The sequence below is a fragment of the Notothenia coriiceps genome, unplaced genomic scaffold (genome assembly GCF_000735185.1).
Source record: "Notothenia coriiceps isolate Sejong01 unplaced genomic scaffold, NC01 NC01_scaffold00000339, whole genome shotgun sequence".
Taxonomy (NCBI): Eukaryota; Metazoa; Chordata; class Actinopteri; order Perciformes; family Nototheniidae; genus Notothenia; species Notothenia coriiceps.
In genome coordinates, this window is record NW_011333040.1 from 22,965,506 (window position 1) to 22,987,192 (window position 21,687).

Below are 21,687 nucleotides of genomic sequence, written 5' to 3' on the forward strand. Positions count from 1 at the left end.
CAGCACTTTACGTGAACCAAACAATAAACAATCTTTTTCCATTGCTAAAATAGATTCAACTAATTCAAATTTGGTCAGCCAATAATATTTCCATTATCTCTTTTTAAATATAGATGTACCTAAACTCAAATTAAAGCATTGAACTGAAACCTCAGTGTTGAACGAATCATATTCCAATATTGATATGTTAAGACTTATTTAAAAGAAAAATGTACTTTAGGACCCGAAAGAAATTAAACACTTCCAGATTGTGTCCATCACATGTGTGTGTAGAGCAGATTTGAAGAGAATAGCAGGGCTACTGTAAATGTGCAAGACTGCATTTAAGGCTATTTATAAACCAATATGTCATGATGTTGAAAAGTTTCTTCTGTGAGAAACCTGAATCATTGTTACCAACTAAACTGGCTGAATTTAATCAAAGGGGCCCTATTATACTGTTATCATTATTATTATGCCCCTCTGCCTGAAACACAGTTGGACTCATTTGTTGGACTCATTTGTTTCCTCCTCTGACATCACGACGTAACATAACACTCGTCGTTTTATTGGCTAGCGCTCCAACACATTGTACGTGATTGGTTAAGGGGCGGGACATTTCCGACACATCTCCAAGCGGTTTACCAGTCACAACAGAGCCGGCCAGCTAACCAACAGAGCAGACTTGGCTCTGGTTTCAGACAGAGGGTGAAAAGAGGTGCTGCAGGCTGTATGGGGCAAAAAAAGCACATTTTTTCCACACATTATCTAAAATATCACAGTACAATTATGAAAATGAGCATAACATCCCCTTTTCAACAAGCATGTTGAAGTTAACAGTGTTGACATTTCTTCCTTTTTTCTTTATGCAACATGTTGCGAAGGTATTACACATCCAAATGTCATCATTCAAGTAAGAATTAGCCACCGCACCGCTCTGATTTAGGGCCAATCCCTGCAGTAGCATCAGGGAACTGATTCATTAAACAAGCCATGGCCAAATCTTCACGCTTTCCCTCACAGATAGAGCTGATAGCTGATCAATAGTTGCCAGACTAAATCAATCACCATCCCCCTGCCCAACCAGACAACCCCTTCAGACCCCACTGCCTCAGCTCCAGGGAAGATTTGTCCTCCAATGCCTCTATCATTTGTCTTTAGATTTCCCTTCCATCTGATAGCTCTGGTGCTTTTCAAATGCCCTCTCCACATGTCCTTACCCCCTGTCAGTGATTTATATGTGTCTGGTCATCACTGAGGACACTACAAGTTTATGCTCATTTGCACAAAGTCATTAAGTCTCATATTCGTATTGTATTTAGTTTTTTCAAAGAAGTTAAACAATTTGCCACTGGCGGTGTGATAATCCCACATAAATCCAGAGTTGTTTAAGTAGGTAGTGTAGGTAAGAATGGAGAAACCAGCTCGAGTGCGCAAGAATTTGAAAGTACGCAGCCGGAAAAAATCTGCCCCTTCCTTCAGACTTCCTTACAGAGCCCCTCTTCCAACACACACACTAACGCGCACATGACCAATGAGGGCACGAGATAAGTTTGTGCACGAGATGGAATGCTGACAGGCAGGTAGGACATCCAATTATTTGCCCCGGGCCGCGGGGCAGATGATTGTTCGCGCTTTTTACAACGCCACGGCTTCCACCGATGAAATTCAGGTATTTATTGTCAAAGGATTTAATTTATTCATTGCTATCGGGATGTTAAGAGCATTCCATGGAATATAACAACAAGGGTTTCTGAACTGAATTACCATACCCATCTATAATTGTTAAATTTCACTTTATTAAAAGAATTAGGCGAGTTAATTAGTTTTCAAATGTATTTTTTTCCTACTGCATGCTAAGCAAATTTGAAGAAGAATTTTACATTCAATGCTTCATTAAGCACTTTTTATTTTATGCGGCATAATTTGATTCAGTGCCTTAGACCTTGTAAGATGAAGAGAACATCTGCCTCCTTTCCCCCCCTCTTAGACCATAGCTGTTTATTTTTCATTTTCCCACTCGCCACTTCCCTCTACAAGCAATTCACATGTGCAGTGAACTGTGAATGAAAAAAAATGGAACCCTCTCAAATACATGCATGGCTATTTACACACACAAGCACACTGTAGAATCTAGATGCATAGCATAGTGTAAAGATAAAAAGTCATTATTATGCATGGACAGGCAGCTTACTGCACACATCGATGTCATTACCATGCATTAAAAAAATGCTTGTCATGGCTGTTCATGTCTATCAAGTAATTTCCTGCATTTATAGTCCCTTACTATCTCTTACATTCTTTGTTGGAGAAATTTGGCAGACATTGTCCGCCAGACCGACTTAAAATGTTGTCATTTGGACTATACCATCAGATCTAATGAAGACACATTTTGCTCCAATTCAAATGGTCCCAGTGATCTGCTTCTTATAAGTGCAAGAAAAACGACATGTCTTTATAACATCTGTTCTTCTCAGCCTTTTTACTATTTGTAATTAAGCCATTGCAGTAAATCACAGGCTTGTAGACATAGGCCTATGATAATCTATTTATCTACACATACACATAAATGATTTATATCTGACTTTGTGATGAAAGGTTAATATCTTTATTTCCACAGGCAAAGCTGATGGGTGAATGATTGAACAGCATTCTGTGTACTTTTGGTAATAACCAATATTTTATTGGCTGTCAGTTTGTACACCATCTGCTGACTAAACACACTAACTGCAATCTGACACAAACGTGCCAAGTACAAAAGGGCAAGAGCACAACAAAACAACATTTTTGTTGTTGTCTAGACAGGCAAATGTAAATGTATTTTTCACAAGTTTGTTTCCTCTTTTCCACACTAAAGAACATAAACATGTTCGCTTGAATAAATGCATGCGTGACATTTGATATGATTATAATTTTTCATCCATTGAAGTTTGAAATAAAGAGTTAGGATTTAAAGGCGGTAGTCTTGATGCCATTTAGCAAATACATGGCTGAACAAGTGTACAAACATTTAATGGCACGGTTAAAATAAATATTAATATAAATATTTTCATTAAGCTGTCAATTTTGTGTAATCATTAAGCAAATAAATTATGAGATCATTAAAAATAAATACATTTTAGGACATCTTGCCATTCCCATAGTGGACATCATATAAATCTTGTGTGAATACACAAAGTCAAATAGAAGGTTGTAGGAAACTGGAGCACAAAATAAATGAGGTCCCATTATGACATTAATTCATATAATTCACAGTTAGGATGCTATGAAGGACCTGTGCACATATAATTAAGCAGAGCCTCTTCCAGTACAGATGTGAAGTGATAAGCTTTTTCACACTGATTGAGGATTATGCAGTTAACAAGAGAAGAAGAAAGAAACAAAATGGCGGTGTTTAGAGGATAATACTTGCCTACAATGTAGATGTAGTTGAACCGTGGGTCATCGATCCAACAAAGTTTTATTGTTGCATAAAAAGCATACTCTGAAATAACCTAATTGAAAAAATAATGGCATCGGTATCTTATTTTTATCTAAAGTAGTTCTCCGGCTCAGTAGGTGGCAGAGTGGACCTGTTAGTTTATAATGAAACACACGAAGAATACGCAGAAGCGGAAGAGACGTGGCACATAAACAGAGGGAGGAAGCTAGCTGTAGTGAAGTTTGCTGATGACAGCTTCTGGACCTGCCTTCCACGTCATTTCGACTAGGAAGCTTAAATGACAGCCGTACACCATTACCTTAAACGAACAGGGCTTGATTGAAGTCTGTCTGACAGGTAACATGTCATGTATTTATTGTATAAGTTGGAACTTCCTTTACTGTAACTGCTAGCTACATTAGCTTGCTAACGCTACCTCCATGTTACCTTACCTGATAACTTAGGTAGCAGGCAGCTAACTAATGTTAGCTCAGATCAGTGTTGGAACTGATCTTGTGTTTTTGTTAAAACAAATACCTGGTTATCTCTGTTGAATAATAAAGTAAGGTCAGAGGATTTTACCAAAATGTGTACGATAACTTATTTGAAGTTAGCAAAAACCACAGCATTAGATTAGTAGCCACTAGCCAGTGACAGTCAAGGAAGTACGAATCACGCCCATGGACAGTTTGAACTGCAGCTAGTGCGGGGGGTGCCATCATTAACTGCCTAATAAGTAAATTATAATGTATGTTGACTTGATTGATTGGTCTTTAACGAAGCATGATTTAGCTGTCAAAATGTGCTGCTGTTATACAACATCGCAATCTGCCAGGGTACTAGCCTCATTTGGGACTGCCCCAGCTAAATCGTGTGTTATTTGTTATAAAATACATTTGTATTTTTAATTAGATCTTCCTTTAGGAATATTAAATCAAAGTCATAATACATTCATGATACATTGACCCTTCCATAGCCTTTTAGTAAAGGTACAGTTGCAAAAAACAATGAAGGATTTTGTCTGATAATAAATCACATAATGATCATTCTTTTTCATATTGACAAGAATAATGATGAAAAACTAGTTGAGCAGGTATTATGTCTTTATATATACAGTCTATGTATTATGTAAAGCTGTTCCAGTAAATAACAACATAACAACAATTTAGTAACATGTCATTAGTTTGTTCCAGACAAGAGCAAAAACTCCACACTCATAGTAAATGTTTACATTATGATTTTATAACTATCCACATGATACGTATTTATAATGGATTTGGCTGTTATACACAGTGTACAACACTCTGGCTTCAAACTCTTCTCATAACTTTGTATTAAGAATTAAGGAAGCTTGTGCACAAGGCACTCGTATGAACAACTATGCCAACAGCCAGGGTTTTTTGGGAACAAGGATTACAGGGTCAAGGGAAGATATACAGTCCTTAAAATAAATGCCTCTATTGTTTCACTTATATCTGTAAAATTAGAATAATCAGGATAAGTACATTGATTGCAAACCTTTAGTGTCACACGCTTTTTCTCATGAATAAAGACGGATTCACCTTACTTTTGTTATACTTAACACAAAGCTAGTCAGTAATTAACAGAATGATGAGAACTAGGACTTTTAGTTGTATATTACATTCATAACAATCCTGCCTTTTCTTTGTTTGTCCTCAACACAGCACAGGTGACTATGGGTCTCTGCAAGTGTCCCAAGCGAAAGGTGACCAATCTATTCTGCTTCGAACATCGTGTAAATGTGTGCGAGCATTGCCTTGTCTCCAACCACAACAAGGTCAGTGACTGGACAAGTATCAGACAGTTTATGTTTGTAAAAATGTGTAACACCATATTAATATTCTTTATCTCTCCATGCCCATTCAGTGTATCGTGCAGTCATATTTGCAATGGCTTCAGGACAGCGATTACAACCCCAACTGTACTCTGTGTAGTACTCCACTGAATGCACAAGACACTGTGAGGCTCGTCTGCTACGGTAAGATTATCAAGTTTCTGTCTATTACAATGTCATTGGAAAGAACATGATCAACTCTGTCAAATTAATACACAGATTAAGATAGACTTGTATCTTAAATTACAAGTGTAATGTTTTGATTTTTTTTTTTACTGTGAAGTTAAATAATGTTTTCTTTCCACAGATGTGTTCCACTGGTCCTGTCTCAATGACCTGGCCTCTCGGCTGCCCCTCCACACGGCTCCAGCGGGGTATCAGTGCCCCACCTGTCAGAGTCCACTGTTTCCCCCTTCCAACCTTGCCAGCCCGATTGCTGATGTGCTGAAAGAACAGCTGTCGTCTGTTAACTGGGCAAGAGCTGGTTTAGGTCTGCCGCTGGTAAGGGCCTTTTTTATTGTTATGTTGCTCGCTTTATATCTCTTGTTTAGTGATCTCACAATCATTACACAAAGTAAAGTGTAAACAAATCAAGTGACAAGAAAGTACACATTCAGTATTGTGTGATTTCTGATTGTATTTAAAAGCTAAAATTGTACAGAAAAAGTTGGGGTTTCCCCGATTTAAGATTTGACACAGTTTATTTGATTTGATTTGTTATTATCATTTATTGAATGCCTTTGTCTTGTGCAGAATGCGTGGTCTTGATGCAACCCTGTGTGCTTTGATAGTTATTATGCGATTGCTCTCAGATTTAATAAATACATTTGAAACCTTAGCCTTACCAAGTGGAAAAAAACAACTGGCAACAATCACAGAATAATTACAAACTACAGACAAGGAGTGCAGAGAGAAGCAGTAACAGTGCACAGAAACATTACAGTACATTACAGTACAATGTTTATGCTTACTATGTAGAGGCCACACCTTTCTTGTGTAGACAGGACGACAACAGATACACCCTCACTCCAACACAGGTTAAGCTCGAACGCTAAAATACCAGTTGACTATGTATCCAAATGTTCAGTCATGGAGGTAGGAAGCTGTAACGGAGGCGGCAAAGGGAAATGACACCCATGTTTATAGCCTGAGAGGAACAATCTTTTATTCAATAATGAATTTATTTCCGCCACTGCAACGATTTTACTGTGAGACAGTTCTTAAAGGTAGGGTAGGTAATTCACTTCAGAAACACTTTTTGTTATATTCCATGGAATGCTCTTAACATCCAGATAGCAATGAATACATTAAATGCTTTGACAATAAATACATAAAAATAATTCATCTGTGGAAGCTGTAGCGGCAGCGCTGTGAAAAGCACGACCAATTATTTTAGACGGCCCAGCCCGGTTTCTCCATTCTTACCTACCCTACTTTTTTAAGGGGAAATCTTCAAAGAATCGTCTTTCGTGATCAAATGTATTCTTAATAAAATGCCGTATTTCACTGACAGATTGAAGAGCCCATTGGGGTCCTTGAGGAGACGGCAGCTCACGATGTCACTGATTATACGGACTGGTCGACATTTGAGGGTGAGCCTCAATGTTAACTTTGTTTATTAGGGACTGTCTTTTACCCATTTATTGTACAGTATTTTTAAGTGTTTTAATCATACTCTCTTCCTTCCCACAGCACAAGAACAAAGTAACATTTACCCCAGCAGCTCTTACAACCCCAGCCTCAACCCACCACCACCAGAGTCTGTCTCACCTCCAGCACAGGAAGAGGTTGTAGTCCCTCGTAAAAATGGGGATCCAAATATCCAGGATCAGTCTGTGGTCAACTTCTCTACCGCTACAACCCGTGACACAATTACACTACACACAGGTAAAGCATTGGAAAGCCCTCTTAATCTATTATCTCCCAGAACATCTAACATTGTCTTACTTTAATGTATAGTATATTTTGTGTGCGGTATATCACCTACAGTAGATGATTTTTGGCGATAACTGTCCTTTTAAGCCCCAAAATACATTTAAAGGTCCCATGTCATGGCCATTTCTATTGATCATAATTCCATTGTTGAGGTATACTAAAATAGATTTAAATTTAGCAATTTTCCAAACTCTCATTGGTTTCTCATACAGCATCTCTGTATAGTATGTGTATTCACTCTCTGTCCTAAACGGCTTGTTGGAGCTCCTGCCCCCCCCTCCCTATGAGCCCAGTGGCTGTCTGCGAGACAGCGAGACACAGCGAAACCCAGCCCAAAACCAGCCGAACACACACACACACCCGCAGCCTGGCTGGGAGTTTGTGTGACTCACAGCCTCACTGCGTCCCGCCGTCTCAGGGAGGAGAAATCGGCGGAGCTGCAGCTGAGAATCCATGGACTTAACCGGCTCCGCATACGTAACGTAACGGCTCCACGGATTGGTCAATTTGGGTATGGGCACGTCACTGTACCCAGATAGAAAACAATGGAAAATGAGAAATCTCCAACGAGGCGTTCTGGGGCAGCATAGACAGGTCTTTTCTGTGTTAGTTTTACTCGCTACAGGGTGTACTTTGACGGTTTGTGGCTCTGCAGACCGTTTACATGCAGAAAAACCTTCATAACACACAAGGGGACGGGTAATAACCGGAAAAGCATGGGACATTTAATAATAATTTTGAGGTACATTTTTTTGCATATACCAAGCTTAACATACTATAATAATCTGTTATTTATCTCCAGCATCGTCACCAAGAAAGATCTACGACACGCGGGACGTTGGTCACAGCTCCGTCACACAGATTGACTTTGACGATGACAAGTACCGGCGACGACCAACGTTAAGTTGGTTTGCTCAAATTCTCAAGTGAGTATTATGATCTACTGTGGAACTGCAGCTCTCTTTTCTTGTTTTCTCACCAAGAATAAGTCACTACAAATATAATTGTGATCCCTGATTTTCTGACATGGTTGATCTTTTCAGAAATCGCACAGGCGGAAAGCGGACATCCCTGTCCTGGAAACAGCGGGTCTTCATGCTCCTTGTGGTCGGAGTTCTCGGTTTCTTTACGTTGATCATCATCATGGCTAAACTGGGACGTGCCTCCGCGGGCAACGACCCAAATTTAGATCCTCTGCTTAACCCTAACATCCGTGTGGGCAAAAACTGATAAACAAGCGTTGATTTCTTCTTTTCCTTCTGTGTAACAGAATATACAGTATACCTGTGTAGAACAAAATGAAATGGGACTCTCAGTGACACTGGCAGCCCAACAGAGGGAGCCCTTTACCCAACTTGAATGAGAATGAAAAAGAGACGCTGCACCTTTTTTGAGAATGGAGGCAAACTCTGGCTCTATTCATTTCCATCAGGCAGTGGGACCCGGCAGGAAGAGCCCGCCACAACAAAATCTCAGAAGGTGACCAAGGCCCAGTGCAAAGACGAGGGATCCGGTTATTGTTGCTTTTGAAAGCTTATGAAGAAGAAGTGGGGTTGCATTTATATTTACAATTCCAGCTAACATATGTCAATGATCTTTGTTATTTGGGTTTTTTAAGTTCAGTAGACACTAAATAAACACTTTTGATGTTAAAAGAACATCTTTAGCTCGCAGAAAAGTCATGATGTATATGATACATTTAATAATGTCTCCACGGTTACAGATTCCACTTGCCGATTTGATTTCAGTGACCTTGTTTCTCCTTTAGAGAAGATGTGGCCCTCACAACTGGAATGAAATGCTCCAAACTACTAATAACTTATTATGGGTGTCTGCATCACTTCTGAAATTGAGTGCATTGCTTTTAGGTTTGCCATAAATACTGTATGTATATTTCCTGATGTTTTTGACTGTCTATTAAATGGGAAAAACTGCAGAATTTAAGCATTATGTTTATTTAAAGCCCATGAATCATGTTCATTATTTACTGATGTGCAAAGGCAAATACAGTGAAGGATTTAATGTCAGTTGCGTTGTGCTTCACTTAGAATACATGTCAGAAAACTAGGAGTATATTTATAAATAATATATATATAAATTACATTTGAGTTCAGTTTCTCAAACTGTTATTCTATTGCCTAGTTCTAATAAAGCCACTATAAGCATGATAGTGTTATCACAGACTTTTGATCAAAGTAAACAATATCCCATGGATTAGATGTAATGTTTGGTTCTGTATACTGTAAACTGCTGCACTCCTTTTTTAATCAATATTTGCACTAAATTGACAACATTTATGAATTGTTAAAAAATAACTGAGAAGAAATCACTTGTTTATTACTCGCTAATATAGTGTTTCACTACAGCAGGACCCTGCTTTTATGTCTTTCTTCAAATATAAAGAAGATTTACTTTTTAAGAAGTGCAGATTGTACTTTATCCCAACTGCTAAAAGGCGTCACTCAATCAATCTGAAAAATGTGCAGGCACCGCTTAGTGGGAATAGTTACATAATGAGACATTTTTTATCAAGTTCCTGTTTGATTTGTGATCCTAATCTGCAGTTGGTTCAAACCCCATCTTTATTTGGTATTTTTTAGAAAACATGGTCAACTTTTCAACATTGTCCAAAGATGCAGTGGCGGAATGCAAATAGGAAAATCAGAAAGTGTATTTGTTCTTCAGCCTTTTTTGAAATGTATTTAGTGCATTATATAAATGCCTTAAACCAGATGTGAGCAATTCTTGCCCGAGACATTTTTGTGATTAACAAATAAGTGTAACGTATTTTATTTTTGTTGTTCATTCACATCTTATTTTACCTAGTTAACATTTATTCACTAATGAATATTTTTTAATATCTCCAGTTTTAAACTATATTTTTGGTTACTGTCCTATAGTATACATTGGAATGTTTTCAAACCTGTTGTTATTTATACTAATAGTTATAAAGGTGTGCCTTGGAAATATTTGTTTACATAAATTGTGACCAAACCGTTTGAGACCCATGAGATAACTTGGACTAAAGTGAACTATCTAAACACTCAAGAGTCCTTTACCTCACTGAGCTGTAGTTATCAGCCTCAATCCAACAACAATCCGCGGTACCGATCCATGCGCGCCCTCTCTCTCTTGCTCGCTCGGAGGCTCTCTCTCACTTTGGCTGTGAGCTGCGGGCGCCTGATAAGTCAACATCCCCCACTTTCATCACTTACAGCGCACATCGTACGGGGCAAATGCAAAATGTAGACGGGCCGGGTTGCAAAGGGTGTTTACTTTATTCAATTATTAATGTAAATGTATTACATCAAGGGCAGAAAATTAGGCAGAATAAAAATTAATTAATAAAACATTTATTTTTAAATCTCCCAGCCCCTCCAGACCCAGTGCCTAGGGCCGGCCCTGGATACTATGTAAAAAAGCAGACCGACCTGCCCCTTAGAAAAATACCTAATGAGTTAACCCACTGTGGCTCTCAGCCACGACTTATACTTCTCTATAAACATGTTGAACAGCATTCCCCGTGGTGGTGAGTCCAGCCCAGGAGTAATGTCCTGTGGGAGAGCAGGGGCAACCAGCTCTGCTGCTTCAGCTTAGCTCTAAATCATTATTATATTATATTTATCTCAATGACATTGGTTGCATTTTGTCAATTGGACCTACAATCACAAATACTGTAATTTCTTCCATAAAATAATTACGACATTTTAGTAAATATTCACAGAATCAGTAATATTATATTGTCATTCTATTACAACGATTATCTTTTTTAATACTACTTAAAATACATCAGTAAGCTCTCTAGAAAAATGTATTTGTTTCTTTGTGTTTTTTTATTAATATTCAGTCTAAACTTTACCCCATTGCCCATTCATATATTTTTTTTCTTATGTTCAAAATGTTAAAAGGTAATTTAATTAAGTAGTTTAAAAATGCATGTGAAAGATCAGCATATTCATTCAATATGATACTGGTAGTGTGCTGCATTCTCTATTACGTCTATGACATCCTTTATGTCGTAACGTTGTCACATGCTGTCCTTGGGAATCCTCGTAATAACCCCCCTTACAAGTGTAGCATCTGTGTTCTAAAATATTCAACCAATACATCCTGTCTTCACGTACGTGTGAGTGTTATTTTTCCTCTTCTGAATCCATTGGTTAGCCAAACAGTCACACAAGTTGGGTCGCCAATTGATTGTGGTGCTCTGAGCCATAATGACATTGATGCAGGAAAGCTGCCGGCGGCAAGAACAGACCGTGTTGCGAAAATACAAAAAAGATTAGAGATCTGTCACTTCTGTCAGAACAAAGCAATGCTTTTTACTGTCTGATATATTATTTGAGAAAATAGGTTCGAAATCCCAAGTAGCTAAATATTGGTCACAATGCCTAGTGATATGTAATTGCCTGGTCCGTCCACTATGTATTCCGATGTATTTCTCATACCTCTGAGTAACTTAGGTTGCCCATTGCACTGACATAATAGGAAACAATCCCTGATCATACTCTGAACACTGTAGAATACAATAATACTGTAAGGCAGCCAAAGCTTTCTGCTCTGTTCACATGATGACACCAGAGTTTGAAAAAATAATCTTCCATTACGATGTTATTTGTTTTTTCTCCCACATAAGTGTATGGTTTTGGCGTGACGTTCACACAGGAATAGTTTCATAAAAGTAAAGCAAGCCCAAGCACTAACATATTTCCTTGACTTTCAAAGAAAAGAAAAAGTTGACATCTGACACCCACCCACTTACATGCCACGCTCAATTATTCAGAAAGAGTTTCTGCTTCTTTAGATGAAGCAACACGAAAAAGTAGAGTTATACACACTAGCCAGTTGTCCTTTTCTTGTTTGGTACATTGGACTCAGACCTTAAAAGGTCAGGGTAGGTAATTCACCTCAGAAACAACGATTTGTTATATTCCATGGAATGCTCTTAATATCCCCGATAGCAATGGATAAATTAAATGCTTTGTCAATACATATATACCAAAAATGTAATTTGGGTGTGAAGCGTGGCGCTGTAAAAAGTTAGTTTGCAGTCGAATAATCCATTTAGCTTTGGGAACCTTCCTAACTGAGTGAAATGACCCGGATACCTCAGTGGCAGTCCCATGACAAGTGCGCGTTCTAGTTCTCTAGATCTGTGGTTCTCAACTTGGTCGGCCCACTTTTTACTTGGTTCATAAATCGCAGACCCAACATATTTAAAGCACTCAAATCTATCAACAAAAAATCGCGTCTGTAAATAACGCTTTCAGCATACAATATTAGATTAAAGTGAAAGCTCAGCGCATATATCCCTTATGATTTTAGAAATACTAACATAAACTACGCTTCTGGTACACTCTGAGAAGAAAATAAAGAAACGTATTACAAACCGACATATGAATATATTTTTGCCATTGTTTGTTTTTCCTTTGTTCTGACAGCTGAAGTTGCTGCTCCACCACAGAGAATAACGAGGAGAATAGTCTGTGTGAATTACTTTAAATTGTGGATAAGGGTAGATACTCCATTGTTCTGTGACCTGTCAATCATCAAATACGGGGGTCTCATATTCATTATGGTTCATTTTTATCTGAAGTTGTCCCTGGATCTAAAAGAAATAGTTCTACCAAAAAGTTATCTCCGTGGGGACTTCCGGCACATCTGATTCTGATTGGCCAGAAAGACTCGAAAAAACATCAAGCAAGATGTTTATTGAGTGGATGATCCATTTATGTGACCGAAGTTTTCAAAACCGTTTTATGGTCTCCGGTACTTCCAGTCCACCGCCTATTGCATGCACAGCGTTAGAAAATCGGAACCTCAAATAAAAGTTTGACTTTTTTCCAATAAAAAAAAAAAAATTCCACTCACACATCGCGACCCACTCGAAACGGGAACCCGCGACCCACTTTTGGGGTCAGAACCTCACGCAGTTGAGAACCACTGCTCTAGACTGATAGGAAGGAGGTTTCAAACTCTTATAACCTCCTTTATGAGGAACCACTGGAACCTCCCTTTACGAAAGGAGAGGAGAAAATGCGCCCCACAAGCCTTGCAGCCGCAGCATTTTGCCGTCACACAACATGTCGGCTTCACGGAAACAACCGAGATATATCATGATAGTTCCCGTGCTTTATTAAGCTTTTTAAAAAAGGTAATTGCCAAGGCTTTTGTTTTGAACCGTTCATCAGTATTATAAACAAAAAGAGGAATATGAACGTTAGTTTTTAAACTGAAATNGGAGCGGCAGAGCGTGATGTGAACTGAAAAGTTTTTCTGTGGCAATATTATTTAAGGAATCGTTGAGCTAGCTAGCTAGCATACATTGTCACTATCTGCTAACGTTAGCTTTAGCCTTCTATTTCTAATAGTTTTTTTCATAGGCTATAAACAGAGGTGGTATAAGTATATATATATATTGTACTTGAGTAGAAGTACTCAGATCTTGTACTTGAGTAAAAGTAGAAGCACATAGATCTTGTACTTGAGTAAAAGTAGAAGTACTCAGGTCTTGTACTTGAGTAAAAGTAGAAGTACTCAGATCTTGTACTTGAGTAAAAGTAGAAGTACTCAGATCTTGTACTAGAGTAAAAGTAAAAGTACGCAGATCTTGTACTTGAGTAAAAGTAGAAGTACCAGAGTGTAGGAATACTCTGTTACAGTAAAAGTCCTGCATTCAAAAGTAGAAAAGTATTCTCATCAAAATATAGTGAAAGTAGCGACAGTAAAAGTAGTCATTGTGCAGATTGGTCCATTTCAGAATAATATATGATATGTTTTATAATGATTGATCATTAAAGTGTTCTCAAAGCTGGTAAAGGTGCAGCTAGTTTGAATGACTTTGTATACTGCAGGGTAGCTTGTGGATTTACTCCAGGTGGAACTAAAGTCTGATTTAACACTTGATTATATTTCACATCATTCATCCACATCTGTAAAGCAACTAAAGGTATTAAATACATGTAGTGGAGTAAAAGTACAACATGTACCTCTGAACTGTAGAGGAGTAGAAGTACAAAGACGCAGGACAGTGACATACTCAAGTAAAGTACAAGTATCTCAAAATTGTACTTGAGTAAATGTATCTAGTTACTTCCCACATTACATGTCCAACATACTCACGAATAGTTTTCTACAAAAGAGAGTATATGGGTACACAAAACGAGGCTTTATTCTGGGCCACAACACCAACGGGTCATAACACAATGAATACATTACGAACAGAACAACAATACACACCTCCCAATATGGGAGAGGAATAATTCAAGTTAAACATTGCAGCTTGATCAGGATTGTCGTGCAGACAGTACAGAACAACATTCAACGACCAATGGGAACAGCACTGTTCCATAAATAAAGAGTGGTGTATAAACCATACAAAGGCAGGCGTTTCTGGAAGTTTCCAACACTGGGATTGCAGACAAGGCTTTAAACAGGGATGAGGACATACTGTAGAGTTAGTGCTTTTTGTTGGAGCTGCATTTCTTCCTGTATTGATAATCGTTTCCTGGAACACACGCTGAGTATTTTCCATTTAAATCGTTTTTCCACAGGGAGACGTTAATGTCCTTGTTGCTGCAGAGGCTTGATAAACCGTGCTCTGATTCAACACGTCCCAAACAGCAGAGCGTTTCAACCTCATGACCTTGGTAGTCCTTCCTGCTGTGGCTTTTCAGTGCATGTCCAGTGACCCATACCTGTCCCTTCTGGAATGGGTTCTCCTGCTCATCTTCTGCATGCTTCCCTGTTTGTTTCAGGAATGTGACGGTGGTTCCAGTTGTGTGGAGCAGGGAAGCTCCTTCTTTGGATCTAAGCTTCGGACGAGGCCTGGGGTTTGAGCTGGGCCTTTTCCATGGTGGTACCGTACGGATCGGACCTCTTAAAGAAGCCCATCTGCAGGGAGACATGGAGAGGGGAGGATCAGAACAAAGATATACCCGACAAAAATGGGTTTAATGTAAATTACACTATTATTATTTATTATACTTATTTATTATACTGAGGAAAATTACACAATGTTGACAATACTGCTTACTGCACATATTTGATATTCTATAATTTATTGAATTCTATTTCAATGTAATTACTGCTTTATTTTATTGCTATCTCACTATATTTGCATTACAGTGTTCTTCATATAGCTCGCTATCTGTGTCTTTTTTAAATTGTTGTGTTTTATTTGTATGTATGCACCAAAACACCAAGTCAAATTCCTCCTCAAAACCTGATTCTGATAAGCTTTCATAGAAAAACTCAAACATAGTCTATCAGGTCACTGATAAATTGTTCATCACCCGAAATTGCATGAGATTGTTTTGTGACTAAAAGAGACAGTAAATAAAGTGTCACGGCTACTTTTCTTTCTTTGTGAATGTTTTTGCCTCTTCGTGGTGGTTCTGTGTCTCTTTCTGTGAATGTTGTGTCTCCTTGTTGTCATTTTGCATCCCCTCGTTGATTGTTTGTGGGTAGCCTTTTTTTTGGGGTGTCCAAGCAGTCCTTTTTAAACAAAGACTTTATACTATGTAGATCTGTATCATAGGTCTCTTGTTATAAAACCAACTAATCCCCACTTCAGCTGTACATGACATGGCTTTAAAATAATATCCTAACACCTGCCAGACAGTCATAAAGTGGTATTTCCCTTGTTACCTTGTATAGTAGATATATGAGTCTCATTGTGGTCATTTTGCATCTCTTCGTTGATTGCTTGTGGGTTTAAGATCAGATAAGACTTTATTTATCCAGAAGGAAATTGTTGTGCCAGAGTTACAAAAATGGGGCGAAGCCTGCGAGCTAGTTCAGGCAGTCAACTCGAGCACTTATGCTGCCTTCATACATTACGCCCCTTGCCACTCTGCAACCAACCAAACACAGTCTCCTTAATATGCCACTCTATTTAATCTGCCAGATCTCTCTCCATGCATTGCTTGCTGCTGCTATTGTTGCAGCTACTTCCACGTCGCTGCCCCACCACCACCCCAGCTTCCACCTGTATGCTCGGGGGTTAGTTATTCAATCATCGATCATCGTGCTATGTATATCTGTGGAGTGATGATGCCCGAGCCTAGACGCCAAACTTAACTATATGCTGCTTCTAATAAACATGTTAAAGAACCACCTGAGTTGTCTGACTGAAATGCAATAAACACAGCAGCATAATAATGCCTTATTTTTTTTGGGTGTCTAGTCCAAGCAGTCCTTTTTGAACAGAGGCTCTATGACGGGTAGAACTTTATCTTAGGTTGTAAAAACCATCTAATCCCCACTTCAACTTTACATGTCATGGCTTTAAGTAATATTTGAACACCTGCCAGACAATCAGAAAGTGGTATTTTCTAGCATAAGCAGGGTTATTTATCCGCTTGTTACCTTGTATAGTAGATATATGAGCAGGGCGAGTAACAGCAGCCCAGCCAGGACAGCCAGGATGATGATCCACACTGGAACAGGGAAAGGTGTGTCCGGTTTGTTCCACATCACAGCCATCACCACCTGAACAACAACAAACAACAGCACGTGTGAGCCGTAGAAGATTTGTACCAGCGTCACATGTTAATACCCATTGAAAACATGTCTAATGTTCAGTAAACAAACAGATGAAGTTACCTTTTTGGATCCTGATGGCTTGAATTTGGGAGGAATCGAATAAGGCATCTTGTCCACCTTGTAGTGAACAGAGCACTCCAGGACAAACTGCTTATAGACCCTCTGTGGACCGGCAGAACACAAACATCTCAAGAAGAATATAGCGCTTCAAAAACAGCACTGCTCAGCATTTTAAGAGTGAACACAAACAGTCCTATAATAACAGATATTCACTGATTAGCCAAAAACCATAACCTATACTATTTTGGATCCTTTATTATTTAAATTCTCTCTCTCTCTCTCTCTCTCTCTCTCTCTCTCTCTCTCTCTCTCTCTCTCTCTCTCCATAGATATATCTATCTATCGATATCTAATTGACATGCTGTATGGTCAGCTTGATTTATTATTATTATGATTATGAATTTAGTATAAAAAGTTGTGATTCGACTCATCTTGTAAGCCTAGTGTGTTCTTAGTACTTCCCAGCAGAGGGCAGTATAGGAACACATTTTGAGACGTTGCTTCTCTCACACAGTCCCTGTCTCCCTCTTGAATGGAGTGTCCTGAAACAGATTGAACATGACCCGGCAGAGTTCCTGTCGCCTCACCTCGATGAAGGTTTCGGCCCAAAGTCTGGATCGTAGAGTCAGGATGACGCTGGCTCCTCTCTCCAGCGTCCCAACATCACACTGAATCTGCCAGCACTCCACTGAAGAGCAGCTCTGTGGAGAGAGGCAGAGACACAGTCAAACACAGCACACTCTGATGGCACTCAGGTATTGGATCGGGAGTCTCAAATCAACATGAATTGTCACAGTTTATTCTGCAGAACGATGTTGTATACAGTTATGATTTCCATACATGGTAAGGAGAGAGAGAACAGGCAGGTAAACATTGTTCTGTTGACAACACATATTGTCAATAGGCTTCAAATACATCTGAGTCAGAAATCGCCACTTCAGTAGAACTTTTAGTTTAATTTCTATATATATTCTTAGGCTTTTTACAAAGGCGTTTGTTCAAATGCCGATCATAGCCTGATACATATAATTATGTATACCCGAAATCAGGGTTGAATTGTTAACCCTTGCTTTATCGATTTTTTAAGAACTATGTTAATGAAAAGTCATCTTTGTTTTTTAAAGCTGACGATAAATTGACCAGACTTCTTTCTGCTGATATGAACCCACAGTCCTTTGATCCGAGCGTCCTCCTTAGCTAAAGTCTGCTAGCAAACAATAGAAGTGGAATATCCAAATTGACCAATCAGAATCAAGTATTCTACCACGCTGTGTAACAAGTCCATTTTCAATGTTCAACTATGGTAGTGTGTTATATTATTGCGTTTTAAGCTACTCTCGCCGTCAGAACATCTGAATATTTCCGAGACAGCGATCAACACTTCCCCTCACGATGCCAGTACTCTATTATCTAATCTTAAGAACATCTTATCGTCTCTTCCCGGAGTCCCTCCTCCCTCCAGCTTCTATCTGTCGTCAGTTTCACCGACAGCTTTTACTTTGTCAGCAAACATTCAAAAGACCTCCGTGTGCTTGCTTCATATACGTTGCAGTGTTTGCGTGCATGGAATGACAGCAGGAAAGTAATTTGGTCCAATTTCAAGATGGTCTGAATGCCATAAGAGATGAATTGTCTAACATTACAGTCAGTGACGCAAACCACGCAAAGGGAACTCAGTATATCACAAGCCTAGTTAACATCATCACTCAAACAATTACAGCCGGCAGCAGCAGGAGATGTTGACCAGAGCTCATTATATCTAGTCCCATTTCCTCTGTTGAAAGAGATGATCTCATTATAACTCAAATCGTCTTCAAAGTCACAGGCCAGTGCTTAGTCTTCCTACAATCTGAATGCACTGTTTTGGTTTAAATGTACTTCATGAACGCGAACAGAACTGAATGAAAGTCACACAGCACCTCAGGGGAGAGCCACAGACGAATGAAATAACACACTCCCAACCCAACACCCAATTGAAGAGCGTTTGTTGCTGTATGTCGGTGAAAGAAAAGCGTCACCATGATTCCCTCCACATGCTGGGTCACGGAGGGGAGAAACAGAGAAAAACAAACACCTCCTGGGGGTCTTTATTGGACACATGGAGGGAACTCTTTCATCCTAATAAGGACCAACTGTGCTCAGGAAGTCAGAGGAGAAAAGGTAAATCCACCCCAGAAATTGGTTATTTTCTCACTTAACCATTCTGAATGGGCTCGGTATGCCTTTAAGTGCAAACAGTAGAATAAATAAAATAAAATACTGTGGTTTTGGATCATGCTTGCAGTGTTTCTGCTAAGCTAGGCTAAATAATAATACTTGGGATTTGTATAGCGCTTTTCCTGATGCTCAAAGACTCTTTACATAAAAAAAGAACAGAAACAAAACAAAGAAAACAAAAAAAAATAAACAGTAGTCCTAATCCAAGTGCGGAGTAAAAGGGGGGTCAGAGACTGAAAGCTAGAGGGAGTAAGTGAGTTTTGAGAGACTTTTTGAATGTGTTAAATACAACCATTGCTTGACACACAAATAAAAGGGAATATGAGGAACATAGACAATAACTTCACAGTGTTAACATATCAACCAACGTCTGTCTACTCTACAGGAATACTACAACATATTTGGTAGAAAGTGTTAAAAAGCATTTGGAGGCTCCACAGCAGGGGTGTCAAACTCAAGGCCCGGGGGTCAAATCCGGCCCGTGACTTCATTTGATGTGGCCCCACAACAGCTTGCAAAGAATATAATATGTTTATTATACGGTTACATGGCCGATTTAAAGAAGCACGTTGCCCATAAACTACATGTCCCACAATGCATCTCAAATTTGTTTGATTTTTCTTCAAAATATGCATTTTTTCTCAGAATTTGCCTTTTTTTCCTCAAAATGCTGCTTTTTTTTCAAAATGTTACTTTCCCCCCCCCCAAATGTCAAATTTTGTTACTTTTCTTTCCAGAATTTGGCTTTCTTTTTAAATCATTTTGTGACATTCTCACCGAAGAGACTTGCAATTATTTGCCGTAGACTTCTGCTTTCAGACGTAGTAATTTTTTTGTTATTACCCTATCCCATAATAATCCAATGTAGAGGCAGTAATGTAATGTAATACATCATTTTATATATATTAAATATTTATATAGTCTTAAAGTTACAACCGGCCCTTTGACTGCAACCATAATTCCAATGTGGCCCGCGATGAACTTGAGTTTGACACCCCTGCTCCACAGGGATTTATTTGAGTTATGTCACTACAGTGAGCGTGGGTGACTGATCTTTACCATGTATTGAAAGAACTGGATACTGGAACTGAACATGGCACCTATTTAATCCAATAAATGATAGCTTGTTTGGGGCATACGACAAAAAAGTTGTCTATCGTCCAGGTTTTCTTCCTGGTTATGAGGACAACTAAATATGTGGAGTAGAGTTTCTCCCACTGGCCCCGCCCACAAGTTGGAGGCATCCTAAAACCGTCAACAGTATAGCAGATGACTCTCTTATCATGGTGGTCAATGGGGAAACATTTTTTTTGGGATGCAACATTTAATTGAAGCAAGCCTGAGCAGCAACGATTTATCCACTACGTATGATGCATCCCTAGAATGTTTAAATGAACTGCCCCCATTTCAATTGCATTGTGGGTATTGTAGGCGCCAGGTTGTGACATGAAGAAGAATGCCTGGCCCCGCTGCATTCATTCGGTGACCAAATGTTTGAACTTCGTTTTCCTGTAATAGCTTGAAGCCATATCACGAGCATACGCCAGGACACTGTACATTACAGAATGTGTGCATGCTCAAATGTTGTATGAATGAGTGCCCTTGAGTGTGTCTTATGACTCTCACTGACACATTATGCTTTTGTAACGGATTGGAGTTTTTGGGATGCATTATCAATTGATATGCTTAAGCACGTCTCCATGTTAGCCATGGCTCAAAGTGTTGACAGTTAAAACACATTGTGCTAAGTAATTATCTTTCTTTTAATATGCTTTACATAAGCCCAGGAGGTTTTTATGCATTTGTCCTTCATACACGCTTTCAACAATGTCCCAAATAAAAAAGAAATCCCAAATTAGGATCAATAAAGTATTTCTTATATTATCTTTCAAATGACTTATCAACACTGTATTGATAAACCATTACAACGCCAAACGAGAAAGTACTTTGTCGTTAGAAATATATGACCTCTCAATGAACTGTGTGGATGCACATGGATTGGTATTAAAGCAGCGCTCTTGCTTGAAACTGAACTTCCTGCTCGTTCACGATGTCTCACCAGGTTTCCTTGTTCAGCGAGCAGATCTCTGAACACCTCCCTCCTCTGGATGTGATGCTCAGGGCTGGGTTTCAGTGACGTGGGCTGAGCGGCTGCAGGCTGGAGCTGCAGAGAGAGAGAGACACATGGTCATTAACAAACATCCAATTAGGGCTAAGAATAACCCAAGAGCAAATCTGACTGACATGTACCTCTACCTTTTTACGTGACTGTATGTACATTTACTTCATATTAAATCTATTTTGCTCATGTTTGAAATTATATTTATATCATTATTTGTTAGTCATTATTTTGTCTTTTCTGTCAATTATTTATATATTTTTTAAATATTAATATGTATTTTTATTTTTTCTGTATGACTAAGAAAAAGTCTAAAATGGAATACTAATATGTATTTATTTGTGATATGTCTACTGTAGTTTTAGTGTTTATTGTTAATTATGTTATTTTCTATGTACTTTTACTGTTTTGTTAAATATGTATATACCAAAAACACGCTTCTGTATTTAGTATTTTGCCCTGAATATGTTACAAAGTTGCTCTGTTGTTGATGTTGTTGATGTAGGTGTGATTGCCCGTTTCATAATCATTAATATGAATTACGCGGAGTGTGAA

At 38.7% G+C, this 21,687-nt stretch overlaps 1 protein-coding gene across 2 annotated transcripts; it reads left to right on the forward strand.

Moving 5' to 3' along the window:
* Positions 1–3,591: 3,591 nt before the first annotated feature.
* zfpl1 (zinc finger protein-like 1) lies at positions 3,592–9,134 on the forward strand. 2 transcript variants are annotated; one of them, XM_010775388.1, is made up of 8 exons: positions 3,592–3,757; positions 5,086–5,198; positions 5,288–5,399; positions 5,563–5,756; positions 6,769–6,847; positions 6,948–7,142; positions 7,993–8,116; positions 8,234–9,134. In XM_010775388.1, exons 2-8 carry the CDS (start codon positions 5,097–5,099, stop codon positions 8,418–8,420), a joined length of 993 nt encoding a protein of 330 aa, XP_010773690.1. In that variant the 5' UTR covers positions 3,592–3,757; positions 5,086–5,096; the 3' UTR covers positions 8,421–9,134. The 2 variants fall into 2 exon arrangements, with proteins under 2 accessions (XP_010773690.1, XP_010773696.1); XM_010775394.1 differs by having other exon boundaries at positions 3,593–3,757; positions 5,091–5,198.
* The last annotated feature ends 12,553 nt before the right edge of the window (positions 9,135–21,687 follow it).

Excerpts from the sequence above, each read along its gene's own strand:
- zfpl1 (XM_010775388.1), top strand. The coding sequence starts at position 5,097 with ATGGGTCTCTGCAAGTGTCCCAAGCGAAAGGTGACCAATCTATTCTGC. Across the intron at positions 5,757-6,768 it reads CTGGTTTAGGTCTGCCGCTG|ATTGAAGAGCCCATTGGGGT; the intron begins GTAAGGGCCTTT and ends TTTCACTGACAG. Across the intron at positions 8,117-8,233 it reads TGGTTTGCTCAAATTCTCAA|AAATCGCACAGGCGGAAAGC; the intron begins GTGAGTATTATG and ends TGATCTTTTCAG.